The sequence below is a fragment of the Bombus affinis genome, chromosome 13, assembly GCF_024516045.1.
Source record: "Bombus affinis isolate iyBomAffi1 chromosome 13, iyBomAffi1.2, whole genome shotgun sequence".
NCBI lineage: Eukaryota > Metazoa > Arthropoda > Insecta > Hymenoptera > Apidae > Bombus > Bombus affinis.
In genome coordinates, this window is record NC_066356.1 from 2440906 (window position 1) to 2459926 (window position 19021).

Below are 19021 nucleotides of genomic sequence, written 5' to 3' on the forward strand. Positions count from 1 at the left end.
TTTATAATTTCTAATTATCATTATATCCCATCATTGTATCATCATTGTATCCCATCTGCCCTATACAAATCATTGTGTCAGGGATGTCTCTACGCTTCACTCATCTTTTTCTTCTCTCCCCACAAGAGTATCAATTACATTGTTACAGTAGAACACCGATCAATATCCTGTGGATAATATGTTCTGGATTATGTGATGTTTTTGAGTACTAGCAGTCGAACAGTGTCTGTCATCCAAATTTCTTAATTCCTAATTTTTATCTCCTTTGCTCGTCATTAAAACTTTTGTCTATGATTGTTAGAATGTTATTTTAATACGCAATCTGATTCTTTTTCATAAAGTTCAGTTAAATATTCAACTTATAAACTTTAAATTCCAGTCATCTGACTTGATATAAATTATTGACGTGAAATTTAAAGTCAAAACTAGAACATTCTGTATTTTTTCGTATTTACGAATTTGAATGTTTAATAAAGGTAAAACTAGAGGGGGCGAGGGAAGGCGTGAAGATTAAAAGTAAAGTTGTTTAATGAAAAATTTCGAGAACCTTGTTTGTAAAGAGATACAGAAAATTAAGGTTGAAAGTCACTGAATGCTGTAACATTGGTCCAGCAAGATAGCATCGTGTGTTCAACTATGCGTTTAATTCGAAACCGAGCTTCAGCAGGCGCAAGTTGCGAAAATTTGGGGTGGCCATAGTAGCATGTAATGGAGAGCCATATATAAAGAGGATTTTATTAAGCGACCACAGTTGAAGTTTCGACATGAAATCGGTTAGAAAACCAAAAGACTTTAGCATCGAGAGTATTCTAGCCGATAAATTCAGATTTCTTCGAAATGACCAATATATAAACTTGTCTCAATTTAGTGTAACAAAAACTCATGAACTTGATTTACAGAAAGAAACATATGAAAAAAATGTTGGAACAGCCTTTGAAATTAGTATAGAAGAAGATGTCACGGTAAATACAAAAAATAATTTTGTATCCATTCAGGAAAATCCTGCACCGAGTCCTGTGCAGAATTTACCGACAAACTTCGGAATTGGCACAAGAGATACGTATCGAATAAATAATGTGTTTCAAAATAACGAATTTAGTGATGCGGAAGATTATGGTGTGTATTTTCAACGAAAAAGTGAAGTTAACGTAGAAGAAAACGACGAAGTGAATTTCAAAATAATCAATTTCAAACAATATAAGGATGGGGAACATTGTATAAATTTGCTAAATACTGAAGAAAATAATATCGTTAACCAGTTTTATAAAATGTCAAAGTTTGACATAATTAGAAAATGTACCACTGATATGAAAAGGTCCTGTTTGATTGCTGATGAAAAAAAACATATGACAGTCTATCAACATTTTTCAAAACCCCTTGAACAAGAGGAATTTAATTCCAATGAAATAAGCGGCTCAAAAGTAATAACGCACACTGAAAAAGGACGCGTAACAAATTCTGAATACGTTAAACCTAAGAAGGGTGATGAGTATTACGATGAAATAAATGAACGTTACAGTAATGTTAATATAAATGGACAACAAAATAACATAATAAATTTGAAAGTAGACCAAATTTGTTATCGCAACAAATTTCAAGAAGAATTTCTGAAACAAGATCACGAAGAAAAATTTGGCAACAAACAAATTAAATGCATAAATTATAGTTCTAGCGACTCTTCAGAAAATAAAAATAAAGATTCGAAAATCAATTTCTCAAAAAAGTTGACAAAAATAGAAAATAGATCTCCGTCGTTTGATAATATGAAAGAAAAGCTAATTAATCTTTTAAATAACAAAACAGATTATGTAGAAGTAATGAAAAATGCAACAGAGTTAGAATGGCTTCGATGTACAAGGTATAAACCTCCAAAAATTCCTAGAAAACGTGCGATTGGAAAAAATAGACGAAAGCCCAGTCTTCATCCTCGGATACCATTTTCAACTTTTCAACTGGATTTTCTCGAGCAGCAATTTCAGAACAATGCTTATCTCTCAAAAGACAACGTATTGAAGATATCAAATGTTTTAAATCTTCCTCCTAACCGGGTACTTTCAAAGTTTTATACATTTATCACTAACTTGTTTTAATACGATTGAAACTATACGTTATAATTCTTTGTTCAAGAAAAAGTTAAGAACTTTTATTTTTGTTTCCTCTTTGTCTAAACTAAAATTGTCTGATTGTGAGCGACGATACTTAGAACTTAATTTTTTACAATAATCGGAAGATGTTAAAAGAAAAAATATCTACATTTATCGGAAAGGTATTTACGTATTTACACATATATTATTGTCATAATGCTGATTTGTTTCAGATAAAGATTTGGTTTCAAAATCGACGTGCCAGGGAGCGACGTGAATTTTGTATTAATATATAATAATACAATAAAAAATAAGCCTATTACACAATTTGTACGAATAACGAGTATTTATTTTCAAATATAATATAGTTATCTTCTTCAAAATAATATTCTCGTACAATTATTATATTTTAACAACATTTAATATTCTTTGAATATCACTACATTTAAAAAATTTATATAAACTTAAATTAATTCATTATGCGACAGCTGCGTCGCGTCCTGAAGTGGCCAGTAGCCAATACTGATGCATACACAGTAGTCACAGGCGCACAATTATAGACAGATTTCACTGTAATAGTACCGACAGCTTTTTATGAAGATATATATATTTTGGAAATTAAAGTCGAGCAGCGATTACATGTATAGAAAAAGGTTATTCAGAATCATGCCTCCGGCAACATATTCAAAAATCACCAAAATTGGCAAGGTGGATGAGATATTGGTAATATCATAAATTATATAAGATTGTAATATATTATTGAATAAAAATGTACGTCAACTAAATACTAATATAGGGTTAATAGTAGCGTATGAATGAATTATTACGGAAGTACTACAGAGATTAACACTTGTCGCAATGTAACACGGATACACCTAATCGTTTCAACTTTCGATCATAGAATAACAGCCTGCGCCGCGGTTTGACTTGCGATTTTAGATGGCAAGAGAGCGGAGGGACTCTTCTGTAAATCAAGTGTGTATGAATAAAGATCTGATTATTAAGGCTTAAAAAACAACAAAACAAGCGATGGTTGAGCGACAGAAAATAAATCCATAGGTTTGATTTATTTTAATTATTAATAAGTCAAATCTATAGATTTATTTCCTATCGCTCAGCCATCACTTGTCTTGTCGCTCTACCGCTTATCAGTTACCACTTATCACTCTCCTCGATAATCGCGACCTTATTCGTGCACGCTCGACTTGCAAGAGGATCTCCCTCCGTCAAAAATCGGCGTGGCAAGCCGTATCGCTTATCGCTTACCGCTTAACGTTCATCACTCTATTATATAAACAAAATAGATATATACGTAAGCGTGAGCTAATGTAATTTATCTGTAATGTAAATATCTGGCATTTAAAAATTTAATATATGTGTTATATTTAATTCGATCAAATAAAATTACTTAATAGATAGAAAATAGAAAGATAATAATTTTTAGTTCCAGATAAAATAATATTTTGGGCCAGAAAACTATAGTAACACGTACTTTACTTGTAACTATATAACAGAAACAGAATGCATTAGTATGCAATACGTTCACTAACATAACTGTTAAACCTTCTATTATACTGGCATCGATAAAGTCGCATGCGACGTGAAAATGGTAAAGTTGCAAAGTTTGAGACCCGAAAAAACATTAAATATCAAGTCTATTCGGTACTTACATATGTACTTACATATGTACTTACGATTAGCCAATATTTTTATTTTACCCATTAAAATATGTTTGATATAGAAAATAATGTTATGCCTGATGTCAATCACCCTAATTAATAACAAAATTATTAATAAATCGTTAAACGTGTTTATTCATTTAATTGTAAAGTTATATTTTTATCGATGAAAATCTTCATAGAACTAATATTTGTGTTATTCTATAATTTTTATTTTACTTTAGATTATTTCATTTTTATAATCTTTATTTTTCCCTCCAGATGTCGTTCCATTCGGCACTGAAATATAAGTCAGTCAAACTCTTCTATCACTGGTGGATTACCAGTCTATGTTTCAGCAGTCGCGCGGCGGTTTTCGAGGTGTATGCGTGCGCGCGTAATTTGTTCAATTGCTCAGAAAGTAACGAATATAGTACCCGAAAATGCAGCGTTCCGTTCAACAAGCAAATGGAGATGGTGTTCTTGCATCACCGAGGAAAAAGCAACGTGTGTCGATAACTAACACAGCCAAAGTTACTGTTGTTCTTGGAGCACAATGGGGCGACGAAGGTAAAGGCAAGGTCGTCGATATGCTTGCTATGGATGCTGACGTCGTCTGCAGGTGTCAGGTGAGTCCGCCATTTTTTCATTCTCGTCCGCCTTTTTTCCGGCATAAAGTTCTATATGTTTAAATTTGATCCAAAATGTACTTTCTATTAGAAGATTTAGTATCGTAGACTACCATATCCATCGTTTTAAAGACATACAATAGGTTATATGTTTCCCCTTTTATCGTTTTATTTTGTACAGTGACGAAAATTTTCCCTCCTCTGTCTCTTTCTCTCCGCTGTTTTCATGTATATCACATGATTATTAGTGTTTCTTTCTCTATATTGATATCCCTCCTCTTACGGAGGTAAATAAATATTGTATACTTCTGTAAGCTAATTTAAGCATTGAAAAGAGTATAATTTATGATAATGAAACTTTGAAATTATAATACATATTTAGTAAATATCATATAGTTTAGTACTCATTTTTATGACAAGTTTTATATTTACCAAAATCCTCTACTGCATTTTTTATTATCATGATAGTGAAAAAATGAAAGCTTCTGTATTAGCATTTTTCCAAATTTATTTACTTATTTACTTATCTTGGCGGTAATTTACTTACCTTATTCAGATATCCATTTCATATAAAATATTTCATAATTTTCTTTCTTATTATTGTTTTATTTATATATTTCATATTTTATGTTCCATACCTTATATTTAGATATTATCCTTCTTAAATTCATATAGATAAACGCAAGTATGTAAATAACTTACACATAGCATTTGTCATATCTAAATGTTTTTATAACCCATCTTGACACATATCTTTATAGAAGAAAAATAGTACCAAATCATTTGTAATTGATGCAGAATTTTTACATATTCTAGTTTATGAAGCATTTGACATATAAATGTGTATGCATGTAATAATTGACATGTGCCCATTTACATGTTTGTGTATTAATTAAAATGATTCGCTTACTTTATTAGATCAAATTTTAGTATCGCATATATAAGTATATTTCTTTGTAATAATCATGTAGTTTTGAAGTTATAATTTTGACGATGCTCTAATTAATTTGTAATTTCTACAAAATTTGCAAATTATTTATTAATTTTTACATAATTGACTATCATTAATAACTTTATATGTATAATAAATTAAAAGTCAATTTATATATTAGCTTCTTTCTTAGATTGATTTATTAAGATCATTTTTAATGAGATGATCATTTTTTGATGAAATTTTTAATATATCTCTATAAACGATGTAATGTGATATAATTCTTAAACAATCATACTGCAGTTAAAATCTGGTGCAAACCTGCATTAATATTAAAATTTATATATACCAAATAAAAGAATGATTTTTAATAAACCTAATATTCTTTTTTATTCCTATTGTTTAAAACCACATCAACCACTTATGTGAGTTACATGGGTTATTAACACAAGAGGCAAGGTTCACAGTTCGTTACATAATATTCTATCCACTCTGAATGTCGTCATAAATATAAATTGGCTTAAAATGAAGCTTTATTTAGACTACTATGAATTGCCACAACTATTAAATTTTTTAAGTACTCATACGCACAATGTTCATTAATAGCTTTTAGATACTTCACATATCATTCATCGGTATACAATATACTGCAATTGATATGACATAATATAAACATTTTTTAAAAATATGTATGTACATTTGCTAACGTTCCTATTACTATATGCAGATACTTAACACAAAATATAATTATAGATAAATATAGATAAGATATTACTGATATTATTAGTATTATTATCTATTATTATTATCGCTGCAAGGTGTTTCTAGTATTGTTTATTATATTCTGTGTGTTTGTACATATAGATGCATTTTATGTTGAATCTTTTAGGTTGAATCTTTAGGTTTGGGCAGTAGATAAATAATTGATTTAATCACATTTTCGCGCAAAATAATTGATGGAGATATGGTAGTAGCTACGTTTTCCGAATTACAGTTTTGTTCCGAAGTGGGCAGTTTTTGAGATTCTGTTGTCTATATGGGGTACCGTGGTTTTATGTCGATACCTGCAAGGTGCTACTTGGTAATATTTTTAGGGATTGGTGAGGGTCGCCGTTGGTTGTGCATGTAAGTATTTGATTGAAGGTTTGTGGCCAGCTTCCATGGCAGAGCTTGGTCGGTTCCTCTTGGGGGAAATGCGTGACACTCGTCCACATTCGTTTCTCGTCCTCTTACGAATTAGTCAGGTCAGCGCACGTGGTATACATGTATACAGGCCATGCTGGGGGTGCGGAGTGAGCTGGCCTGTATCTTTGTTTCTTTCTTCTAACTATGCTAGCTATTTTTTGTTTAATGCCAATTTTTGTGTTATATATTAACTTTTCAAAATAAAATATTTTGTCGTAGTATCTTATGATAACTTTAATAAAAGATAAAAGTGTTTTGAGTTCTTCTATCCATAATATTGTAACTGAATTACATTCTATCAAAAAAAGTAACTATCTACATTCTCCATTTACAATATTCTATATACTTCTAACGATAGTGTACAAACTTTCTGCCGCTCATTATATATCTTATCGTTCTTCGTTTACTTCATGAAATATGTAAATGTAACATGGTACAAACTTCTCGGATCACCTAATAGATAGTTTAAACATAATTACCCGAATGTTCTACCGATTATATGACGTCACTGTACTTCATCTACTGCATAATGAGTTAAAACACGAGAGAATGCGACAAAATCAAATATACATCTATTATTACGATCATTAAAGATATACCTAACTCCACATAAATATGAGTGATATTCTTAAAATAAGAAAATAGGGAAAATTATCATAAAGTAAAAGAAACGGTATAAAATAAAGGGTATTATAAAATTAATTTTGTATCTTTTTGCAACGGTACATTTTTCTTATTTCATATCCTTGGTAGGTTTCCTTCTAGAAGGACTTCGTAAATAAAAATTGATCAACGAGTATTAATTTTATTCAACAAGCACGTACTACACACGACCATTACGACATTTTGTTTTCTTTTTTGTTTCTTTCTTGTTTGTCCATCTTACTATGTATTAGTAAGCATATCATTATACCTGTTTACAGGTAATACATAACTAGATCGAGTATCAAGGTCTAATTCAACCTACACGCGTTCTCCTTTTGAGTATAGATTTGTTAAAGATACAGAATGCATTAAGTTCACCAATTAGGGCTCGAGATGACAGAATAATCAATTCCTTCTTTCTATTTCCATACTGGTTAATTCTGTTACTGCTTTCTGTTTCATATTCCCCGACAAAGTATGGAAGCAGATGTGAATTTGACTTCTGTGGCGTTGTATCTCATAATAGCATCTTCCAGTTCTTGATAGTAATTAGCCTTTTTCTTGTAGGTTTTTGTAAGGTTTATTCGCTAGCTACATACTTGCCCGTCTATAACCAACGCAGTTTTTCTTAGCTTTGCCATCAAGTTCTGTTTTCAGAATCCTTTCGATAACTGAAAATATTGCAATAGCTTTGTGCCTGGCCACTCTTGTGTAAATATCTAGTATATAGTATCTAGTATATCTAGTATATGGTTCAGCGTTTCGATTTCGTTGCAACCAGCTCTGTATAGGCGATTAGGTACATTTTCTACCTAAAATTCTCTGCTTGTCCGAGATTTAATGGCTAGCACATTTATGTAGAACTTCGTTACATTTAGTTCTTACATAAGTTCTTCCCTAGTAGGAAGCGATTGCCATCTGTGACTTGCTGGTGCTTATGAATATCAAATGTAGTAAAATCAACTTTTCTACCATAATTATGACTTAATTTGCACAAGGTTATCATAAATCGCGTTTGATATTGATGTTTCACATTGTTCATAAATATAATACTTGTTTTATTCTGAAGGTAGCTTTTTTCTTGTATCCTTATTTCTTTGCTTTATTTGAAACTATCAAGTGTTTCAAATTGCTTGAAGTCAAGTGGATTAGTAAGAATGAAGGTAGTTTGAAAGAATATTTTAAGTTAAGTAAATATATATCTAATAGTTAAAGGAATCACGAAATTTCAAGTTGCTTGAATTAATCTGAATAGGACTTTAAAATACGACATTGGTATTTGTTAGGTTTAATATCTCGTTCAACTTTGTATTTATACTATAATTGTATACTATAATTGTATCGTAATTCCATGCATTAGAATTTAAGCAATACAATTTCTCATAAATTCTGAGATAATATTTACTTGTTTAAACTTTTGTTATAATTGATCCATTATAGTATTTCAACGCCAATAAAATTGTAATTGATGTACACGAAATGATAATAACTAAAAAGTATTTGAGAGTTTACATCCGTAATTTTAACTAGTGAAATTAAAATTTTTATTTAAATAAACTTAAAAGGCGACCATGAATTTGCTATGAAAAAATATTTTCGAAATATTTGTAATCGTTATGTGTTATTCGCTCAAAGTAAATAAATTTTCTTTAATATCTTTCTTTATTACCTTGTTGCAAACGATTAAAAAATCGTGTCGAAAATTAAAATGAACTGTTTACGGAAAACATGACATTAATTTTTCAGATAATATCGTTAATCCAAACATATAAAGCTCTACCCTAAACTATTCAAATTATTCTTCTTACATCTTGTATCTAGAATCTGAAAATTTCATTTCGTATGTAGTTTCGATCCGTATTATATAATATGTTGTAAGTTTTAACGTATCTTTTCTTTTTACGAGTACATAATTTTATATAGTAACAGTAATATCTTTTAATTAATTTGTTCTATCACAACTGATGTTCGTTATATATTTTTCCTCTAATAATTTCACTAAAGATCATTAATTTTTTAACATTATAATTGGTCCTATGTACGCTTGAATGTTTCTTGTATACGCCTTTGCTCTAACGTCAAACTGAAAACATCCGTTATAACAAAGTCTAAAATTAAAATCGATAATATTCGAGAACGAAAAGCTCCGTTATCAGGAAAAAAATTAAAAGGTATATCTAAAAATTTGAATTCTCGTTACTAGTCTCTAATGTGCTAATGTTATTAAATAATGCTAATTTCGTGCCTCATTAGATATTGCTTATTGAGATCACATGTTCAATATTTCTTCTATTTTTCATTTAATATGTTAATCATTCCTCATTCAAGGAATCATTAAATAACTGTAATCTGACACTCTACCCTGCACTCTTCAAATTGTGTTATTTACAAAATGATACTTCATTAATTCACTGTCAGCAACATTAATAAACCGTATGAAAAATATTTTAGGATGTAAATTAAATTGTTCGTTTTGTAACTATTATTTAGGTGTTTCATTGAAAGTCATAATAATTTTGATGTTTGAGTAAGATGAATAGCATCTGTTCTGATCTGTCATTGGAAGTGTTTAAAAAGTACGAAATAAAGATGAAGGAAAAAGATATTTACATTGGAGCAAAAGGAAAATTTTAATTTTGCAGGGAGGAAGCAATGCCGGACATACAGTAGTAGTAGACGGTGCGGAGTTCCACTTCCATCTTCTACCCAGTGGAATAATCAATCCTAGATGCACTTCGCTTATAGGTAATTATTTTTCGATTATGATGGGCCTTAATAGAATATCAATGATCTTACATTACGTTAGCTAAACATAAAAAAAAAAAAAAAAAAAATTAAGTATCTACGTAACTGTTTTGGGTATAGAATGTAACAATATACATGTTACATAAGCTGTTGGCGATACGGACAATAAGGACTTATCATCTTTAGGTCGTGTCGGGGCCATTTCACTAAAAACTGTACTTACTAACTACATAATACGGGAAATAGAAACACATAAATACAGTGGAATTAGTTTATATAACACATATTATGTTACGTATAACAAATTGTAAAATATTAAAAAATGAAGATACCGACTACAAAATATGTTATAAAATTAGTCAGTGACACATCTTCGTTGAAAGTTTTTTTATAGTTCTTTGGCATTAGCTATTTGTGATATAATTTTAACCGACAGTTATAATGGATACACACACACACACACACACACACACACAATTATAATAACAACAACTGTAATACAATCGTATATTGTGGAGATTATTCATATTTAATGTATTGTGTACGAATCTATCTATTCTGATCGCAATATAAATTGCAACTAAAATTACATCTTTGGTTCTCAAGACAGAAATTTAACGCAACGTTGCGTCATAATAGAAGCAGTTTTCGTCTTGATGTAAATTTCCTTACGTCATCCAACATGAAAATGTTAGAGTTGTATTCTCCTGTAATACTCTTGTTTAAGCTATGCTTTGATTCTGGAAAGAATCTATACAACTTTTTCATTGATATCTTGTGCATGAATTTATTCGTGTTTCAGTAATATACGCAAATGTCATAAAGAAAAATTATCATAATTGACGTGGTAATGATTTCAGTCATTTTGTTCATACGAAACAAAAGACCCAGAAAGTTATTAATTAAGATGAGCTTAACTGTTCATGTATTGAAACATGTCTTTACATTTATAGAAAAAAAAAAAATAAATAAACCGCCACCATCTGCGGAAATTAAGTTGACTATCAATCTAATAAGGAAAATACAGATGTAGATGTGCTTTCAAAAGGAAGTTTGGTATCTATAATTTCGAATTACGTTTTCAAATCGTACTTAATATTAGTTTGTTGACAACATTGTTATCTATATTTAAGGAAATGAGCAACAACGCATTTTGAAATAACAGTTTGTTATTTCATATGTTGTCTGGTATTTGATAGAGATAGTCTCATAAATGTTCGATGGGATTTAAATCTGTGGTAGACACAGTAATCCAATGTTGTTTAGCTTAAAAAATTTCATATATAATTTTTAGATATAATTTTATATATGAAATTTTTAATCTCTTTCTATCTTTAACTAAAGTCCAAATATAACCCATTCCAATTTCATGGCTTACTCTATATAATAGTGTTTGCTACACTATCCGCAAAATACCTTGGAAACGGATACGACGGTTTCATTACACTATACCAGGTGAGGCACATGAAACATAAGAAACCGTTGCAGATACCAGTTTGTTTCTTCCTTCAAAAGTTGCTCTTAATTTTATTATGATAAATGTATATTCTTTCCTTATAATATATTTTATGATACTTCCTCAACTCTTCTCAATATCTACTAAGAATCCAGCATAAAAAAGTTAGATTTATTTATTTAAATAGATTTATTTCTAAAAAAAAATTGAGGATAACCTTGGAAACTTGAAAGAAAAGAGGAAATTGATAAACAATGTACTACCTGCACTTCAAATTATATTATGCGACACAAACTAATTTGCAATTGATTTATTAGTGTAAAATAGTAATATAATTTAAGTTGATCGTGTATTACGATTTATTCCCGCCTTCTATAGATTTTATAATACTAATATGAGTCTAAAAGAGAAAATTCATCACTGTGATCATATTTCTGCTGATACTGTATTACAATAATTATAATACTATCCTGTCATGAATTTTGTTTCAGGAAATGGAGTAGTAATACACTTACCGGGTCTTTTTGAGGAATTAGAAAGCAATGAAGCGAAAGGTTTAAAAAATTGGCAAGAACGATTGATAATTTCTGATCGCGCACACATAGTATTTGATTTTCATCAGCAAGTCGATGGCCTCCAAGAATTAGAAAAAGGTACGCAGTCCCTGGGTACTACTAAAAAAGGAATTGGTCCAACATACTCAAGCAAAGCTGCTAGAAATGGACTTAGAATCGGTGATCTTCTCGGTGACTTCGACAAATTCTCCCAAAAGTTTGATGCGTTGATTACTTCGTATCAAAAAATGTTTCCAGCACTTCAGGTCGACGTGAAAGCAGAGCTTCAGCGGTATAAAGAGTACGTATTTTTATTTATTTTTCACTTAAATCTGAATATGTTTCAGATATTAGCACTAAACAAGTATGAGGAGAGTTTGTTGAAAATAATATCGAATCGTGAATAATTATTATATATTAATAAAATAATACTATTCACGTATTATCATGTATTATGTATCGATTAAAATATCCGGATTCTTATAAGCAATAGTGTACTTCGTAGAAAACAATTTCTTTATTCTATTTCCTTTATTTTATTTTTCAGCTATGCAGAAAGAATAAGACCACTAGTGAAAGAAACAGTTCAGTATTTACATCAAGCATTACGCGAAGGAAAAAAAGTATTAGTAGAAGGTGCAAATGCTGCGATGTTAGATATAGACTTTGGTACATATCCCTATGTTACGAGTTCTAACTGTAGTATAGGTGGTGTTTGTACCGGTCTTGGATTATCGCCGTCTTATATCGGAGAAGTTGTCGGTGTTGTTAAAGCGTATACCACAAGAGTTGGTGATGGTCCATTTCCTACTGAACTTTTGAATGCTACAGGCGAGCTTTTACAAAAAAGAGGACACGAATTTGGTGTTACGACAAATAGGAAAAGACGTTGTGGTTGGCTAGATTTAACTCTTCTTAAATTTACCGCCTTGGTTAATGGGTAAGAAATACTTTTATAATAAATATGCCTGATAAATGGACTTTTAGGCAAATTCACATTTTTATGAATGTAATTAGATAAAGAAGAATCTACATAGAGAATTATGCATTTACAAAATATTATAACGAGCACTATACTTTGGATATTTATATATTTTTGCATATTACATGCACTTTTTTACTTTCAAATTTTTTACCTTCATCAATAATTTAAATTATATTTATTTTGCAGATATACGTCAATATGTCTTACAAAATTAGATATTCTAGATACGCTTCCAAAAATTCAAGTCGGTATAGGTTACCGATTAAATGGAAAAGAAATTGACTATTTTCCAAGTAGCACCTCTGATTTAGCAAAAGTAGAAGTAATTTACGAGACTCTCGATGGTTGGGAGTCAGAGACAGAGGGTGTACGTTCCTTGGAAAAGCTACCTCCTAATGCAAAAAAATATATACAATTAATAGAAGAACATCTTGGCGTGCCAGGTAATATTTTAATATGTGAAAGTATTATGTAATCTCATAATCAGTTTTGTGGCTTTTTGGACTTTGCGTACAGTATCGCCGATTAAAACTAAAGAACATATTAATAATCTTTTCCAGTAAAAAAATTAGTAAAATATTAATTTTTTTAACTCTATGTTATATATTACCTATTCAATATTATAATTAGATTGCGAATGCCCATCTATGCATTTATTTTGAAAACTGATTAGCTTTTTTAGTAGCGTTATATAAAATGAAAATCCGATTCTGACTTGAATAATGAAAATTGCTTGTTATATAAAAAATATTTTTTTGTTTTCAATTCCTTTCATATTTAATTAAAAAATGCAAAGTCTTGAACTTAGACGTATTACAAATACAAAAAATTAAATATTATTAATAACATTAAATTCAGAAATTATTATTGTTTCAGTTAAATGGATTGGAGTGGGAGCAGGCCGAGAAAGTGTAATTACACTTTGACGTTACACATATTGGTTACAACCATGGAAATATATTTATTTGTGTAGGATCAGTGAATTGGGCGAATGAACGTGTGAAGTCTTCATTAAATAAAATGGATATACTTAACATTTCTTTACAATCATGACGCTTAACACAACGCAAAGGCTTTAATACAACACAGTGACGACATGAATTTTTCGATAATGCATGAGCGATTCTCTCGCTTTGTAATCAGACCACATTCATAGTGACATCATACATACAACACATATTTTCATCGCGTATAGCCTCTGCATGATCCCATACATGTCTTGTGTACATTTTAGGAATTACTCTTTACTTGCGATCGACGCTCTGGTCTAATGCAGTATCTTCATTCAATATCTTTCACTTGGCCTTCAATCACCCACAATCCGCTCCGTTTGCAAATACTATCGAATCCCACCTATATATGTCATACCCTATATTTAACTATTTTGCCCTACCTTTAGGTTAAACATTTTTACTTGTATTATGATTCTCATACTTAATGTATGGTTTCGTATGATCCTCTATCATCAAAACGTTGAGAACTTTATTTCCTATCTTACATATAATAAGTTTATTGTTTCGTAATTTGTTGGTTAGTACATACGTATCTAAAAATTTCGGACTGGATTTTTCTTTTTGTTGCACCTAAGACATCGAATTTATATGGCTTATGTTTTTCCCCTTTATATTCTAAATTTTCTTATTTTATTCGTATATCTCTAAAATTATTTCCTCCTCGGGTGTTTCCAATTCATCACGACTTTCTTGATATATTTTATCTTAATCTTCTACAATCAGATCTTGTAACAATGTATCTTACATTTGTGATTTGATACAATGTATCAAACATTTTGCGAATAGCGTGACTTCTGGTATATCTATTTGGCGTAAAATTGAATCTTTGTGCCAAACTTAGATATTTATACCACTGTTCAGGATTATTAATGTAATAAGTAAGAGTATTACCATTTTGTGTACTTACACTATGCGGCCGTTACTTTGAAGCACTCCCGTAGCTATTGTTAAAAAATTTATCAAAAAGCATCGGAGATGAAAGCAGTAATTTTATCGGGTTTAATTCGCGCGCTTTAAATAAATTATAACCGAATTAGTCGATTGAGTTAGAACTAGACAAAAATGAACGTGTCAGTCGTGGACAAAAAATATCGGTACTTTCTCTTTGTTGAAGGCAAACCACCCTCCTCTATATATTTTAAAAACTTAATACGTTTCAATTAAGAAACAATATCTTTGTGTCAATTAATTACTAAATCATGCTGCAATATCTAATATTGTTTCTTTTCACGAAGTCTATTTTTCGACGTATATTGTATTCTATATTTACACAATCACCCTCATGTTCTACTGCATCTTCAATGGAGCTAACTAATTAGACCCTAATGAGTCCTTAATCTTTTTAAATCGATGAATTGGAACGTGTGAAGTCTTCAATAAGTAAAATGAATATCTTTAATACTCTTTATAATCAAGGCGCAGCTTAACATAACGCAACGACTTCAATATAACACAGTAATAGAATGCCTCTCTCGCTTCCTAATTCACATTTTTGAAGACATTACACATTCTTACCATATCAGCGAAATCTCTACTTACGTAGTCACGTGCATTCTATGAATCTTCATTCACAATCGATATTCTAAATTGAATATTCGACATCTTCCATTCTGTCCACAATCATTCATCATTCACTCTACACCTACAGGTCATATCAAAACCCATTCGCAGCTATCACATCCTACATTTGTCCATCCGGTTTGTTATTTTTAACGATAAATTTAATTTTTCGAAGGAGTTGATGAAACAAGCGCACAGAGAATAAACAAAGAAATTTATAGCATTGAGCTTTTGAATTTTAGTAGTACATAACGTTGATAGAAGAGAACAGAAATGTCATCTTTTCGAGTTCCTTCTTATTGGATAATTCATGTTAATTCATGGTATCCATTGTTTGAATGTAAAATAAAAAATGTTAATAAAAATGTATTTATTTGAAAATTAAGTGAGTTTAATATCTGATTTTCTTAGATGTTGCTTTTATCCATTAACATTCACTATACTCAAAGTGTAAGTATTGAATCCCAACTATTAATCTTTTTCATTTGTGGACCTCTAATTGTATAACTTTTTACTTTATAATGACAATATAATATAATATATAACAGAATATAACAGAAAGAAAAATTCATCAATTAATTCAAGAATCTAATATTTGACTGAGTAAAAATGAATGATCAAGTACTTAAATAGGTAGTACTATTACATAACTATAATAAAGGAGTACTCCGATGCTCTAATCTTTCTACATATGGTTCTACATAGTGAAATTTTTAGCTATGTTGTTTTTCTTTACTTTTTCTCATAACCTGACTGACTATTGATTGATCTATAGTTAAAGATATCTTCTAAATCTCTCAGTCTCCCACATTTTTTTTACCATATGCTAACTTCTTCCAAAGTCTACTTTTGCTCGATCAAACAATATATTACGTCTGTGTCGTTCGCTAATTAATGTCTTATCTCTACACATTTCAATTCAATATGTATGAAATATATGTGATATGATATGTGTGTATATGATATTTTATTATTGCTTTTTAGAGCCGATTTGAAATAAGAAATTCATAGATTCTATTTTTATATTTTATACGTAAATGTTTACACTTTTTATTTACAGTTGCCAAAATTTTAACATTGATCATCGCATTCAACGATATAAGGAGGAGAACACTCGCTGTGTTTGATTCCAAAAGAAAACATGGGCTGTAGTTTAGGAGGTTTCGGATTGTATTTCGGACCCGGAGAACGACAAATTATTTTTTCGTCTCTTCTGAAAGTTACGCTATACATTGGAGATCTTTGGGCAACTAATGCATCATTGTAAAGTTTGGGACCTGGTGTAGGATCACGTCTTAAAGCAGCTAAACGTTCTCCTCTAAAAATCATGTAACAAATTTTAATTTTGATAAGATAAAAGTTAATTAGAACTATTTTTTTAAATACGGAAACTTCCGATAATTGTCAGAAATTCGGGACCCAAGTATTGCAATTATAGAGAGGTAAAAACGATTCTATTTTTCAAAAATGAGATGTTAGATGTACTGAACGTAGAAAAAGACAACATGGCTGAAAGAAAAAGAGGGGCCAAGAGTAGAAGCGTTCAGAAAACATTGAAGGCTTGCGATAATCTGAGATTTCTAACTCAAAAATCAAAATTTTTTATTTTTGATTTGTGATCAACGAAATTATGTAATGAAACTTTTATCAATATACTTATTACAACTTTCTATTCAGAATGACTCCAAACACGATATAATTCTGGATATATTTGTTTACTTAATAAATGACAATTTTTCTTTGTATTATAATGTATAAACATAGTGCATTTTTAAAAGTAAACGAATATAAATTAGGCAGATTGTACATATTTTGCTTTCGTAAAATTTATGATTGGACTAGACCACGTGTAGCCGAAGAAAATGTTTACGAGAATAGGTAATTCACTCGATGGACGATGGCTGGAGACTCGAAGTCATGCAAATATCGAGTATCATTCAGATTAGATCAAATTTAAATTCAATACAAGTTTAGATCATTGTTGTTAATAGATCTGACCACCGAATGGGAAAAACAAAACTCCCTTCTGATGTGTATAAGAAAACGTGAAGTTCGAATGCCTAAAACGGTTGCCTAACTTTCATCATCCTCGGCTGTCGGGAGAGAAAACGCAAACAGATGAACATACCACAAATCGATCACAAATGGATCAACGATTCGTAGGATAAATCGAAACGCTGTAAAAATTATGGTGGAGAAAAATAATACTTTGCTATGCTTATTTTCATTCCCATCACATTCAGATCCTTATATATTTTAGTGGTGTTGTGTCGGTATTATATTTGAGCCATAATAATCTTTATATTGACGAATGTCTCAAGGATTACTGATGCGTAACAAGAAGTACTTACATAAAAAAAGCTGGACCTGGTATAGGAAATTTTACACTATAAGGACCTGGTGAAAAAGAACATTTTCTCTGTTTAGTTCTGGATTTTAGTGTAAAAGATGGACCTTTTGGAGATGGTAATAGATATTTTGGGCCAGGCGTACAAGAAGTATCTGCGAAAAAGAGAAAATAAGAATATTATATAATCAATTGATTTGATATTTTGTATTCGAGTCAAATGTTAATAATCTTGTAAATACGTTATACAGATTACATCAAATTTTTATTAAAAATTATTACGGAATATGTAATGTAATGTAATTACGTAGTTAAAAAGATAACGGAAGTAATAGAATAATATAACATTTTTAAGATATTGAGGTTGTTTTTATAATAGAAGTGTTATAATCAATCCATTAGATATAAGATACTGACTGGAATTAAATACGTATATCTGTAATGAATATGTAATTCACGAAATGATTCGTGCGTAATTCAAAGAATATAAGAATAAGTAGAATACCGAAAGTCTTTCCAACTAATCCAAATGAAAAACCACCGCGTATAGGCTTGTCTAATAAATATTTCGGTCCTGGTCCTTCACATAATCGTAAACTAGGATATTTGTTGCCAAATGTATATGCTGGATTTCGGTACCTCGAAAGGCAATGCTCTTGATAACCCACGAGAGTTTTTAGTGGATATTTTGGACCCGGACCTGAAATATAACATTTTTAAAACTAACTTTACATAAGATTAAATTTAATTGCATATGTATACATATAAACAATTTATATTTAATATTCGAGAAATGTTTGTTCATCTGCGATGTATAATGTAATGACATTTAATTATTTACTTCTAAAACCGCATGTAAGACTCCCTATTTTTTTATGTGGTTTAGTTTGTGTTTGTGTATCTGGTTGTGTGCCTGGTTTTGATGGCATTTTTATACTTGATAATTTACATTTCCACAAAAATTTAAATTAGATAAAAATTTTGGGTGATATTATTTCAGTCTGCTCATTTTAAATATAAACAGTTGCTTAAGAGTTGTGTATGTGTGTTATGATTAGATTGCAAATTTTTATGCTTTTATGAGAAATTTCAAGGCGCAAAAGTGCACAGAATGCACATAAAATGTAAAAATATATAAAATATATAAAGTAGAATATGTACCATGATCTGTGGCATGTATGTATACTTACGTACAACGAACCAGGCGCGAAATCAGAGAGCTATAGGAG

The 19021-nt window shown here is 30.3% G+C and overlaps 3 protein-coding genes across 3 annotated transcripts; 2 read left to right on the forward strand and 1 right to left on the reverse strand.

Annotated features, from left to right (window-relative positions):
* Positions 1-764: 764 nt before the first annotated feature.
* LOC126923656 (uncharacterized) lies at positions 765-2470 on the forward strand. Its single transcript, XM_050737342.1, has 2 exons — positions 765-2048; positions 2318-2470. Exons 1-2 carry the CDS (start codon positions 765-767, stop codon positions 2378-2380), a joined length of 1347 nt encoding a protein of 448 aa, XP_050593299.1. The 3' UTR covers positions 2381-2470.
* A 1611-nt stretch (positions 2471-4081) lies between these two features.
* Positions 4082-15826, forward strand: LOC126923297 (adenylosuccinate synthetase). Its single transcript, XM_050736619.1, has 6 exons — positions 4082-4371; positions 9775-9877; positions 11825-12188; positions 12435-12827; positions 13059-13315; positions 13749-15826. The coding sequence occupies exons 1-6, from the start codon at positions 4186-4188 to the stop codon at positions 13796-13798; spliced, it is 1353 nt and encodes a 450-aa protein (XP_050592576.1). The 5' UTR covers positions 4082-4185; the 3' UTR covers positions 13799-15826.
* Positions 15827-16515: 689 nt separating this feature from the next.
* Positions 16516-19001, reverse strand: LOC126923301 (outer dense fiber protein 3-like). Its single transcript, XM_050736622.1, has 4 exons — positions 18634-19001; positions 18298-18492; positions 17797-17947; positions 16516-16763 (listed from the first exon to the last, which is right to left on the reverse strand). The coding sequence occupies exons 1-4, from the start codon at positions 18719-18721 to the stop codon at positions 16517-16519; spliced, it is 681 nt and encodes a 226-aa protein (XP_050592579.1). The 5' UTR covers positions 18722-19001; the 3' UTR covers position 16516.
* Positions 19002-19021: the final 20 nt, after the last annotated feature.

Excerpts from the sequence above, each read along its gene's own strand:
- LOC126923301 (XM_050736622.1), bottom strand. The coding sequence starts at position 18,721 with ATGCCATCAAAACCAGGCACACAACCAGATACACAAACACAAACTAAA. Across the intron at positions 17,948-18,297 it reads ATTAGTTGGAAAGACTTTCG|ATACTTCTTGTACGCCTGGC; the intron begins GTATTCTACTTA and ends TCTTTTTCGCAG. Across the intron at positions 16,764-17,796 it reads CCAGGTCCAGCTTTTTTTAT|AGGAGAACGTTTAGCTGCTT; the intron begins GTAAGTACTTCT and ends CATGATTTTTAG.
- LOC126923297 (XM_050736619.1), top strand. The coding sequence starts at position 4,186 with ATGCAGCGTTCCGTTCAACAAGCAAATGGAGATGGTGTTCTTGCATCA. Across the intron at positions 4,372-9,774 it reads ACGTCGTCTGCAGGTGTCAG|GGAGGAAGCAATGCCGGACA; the intron begins GTGAGTCCGCCA and ends TTAATTTTGCAG. Across the intron at positions 12,189-12,434 it reads GAGCTTCAGCGGTATAAAGA|CTATGCAGAAAGAATAAGAC; the intron begins GTACGTATTTTT and ends TTTATTTTTCAG.
- LOC126923656 (XM_050737342.1), top strand. The coding sequence starts at position 765 with ATGAAATCGGTTAGAAAACCAAAAGACTTTAGCATCGAGAGTATTCTA. Across the intron at positions 2,049-2,317 it reads TAAATCTTCCTCCTAACCGG|ATAAAGATTTGGTTTCAAAA; the intron begins GTACTTTCAAAG and ends GATTTGTTTCAG.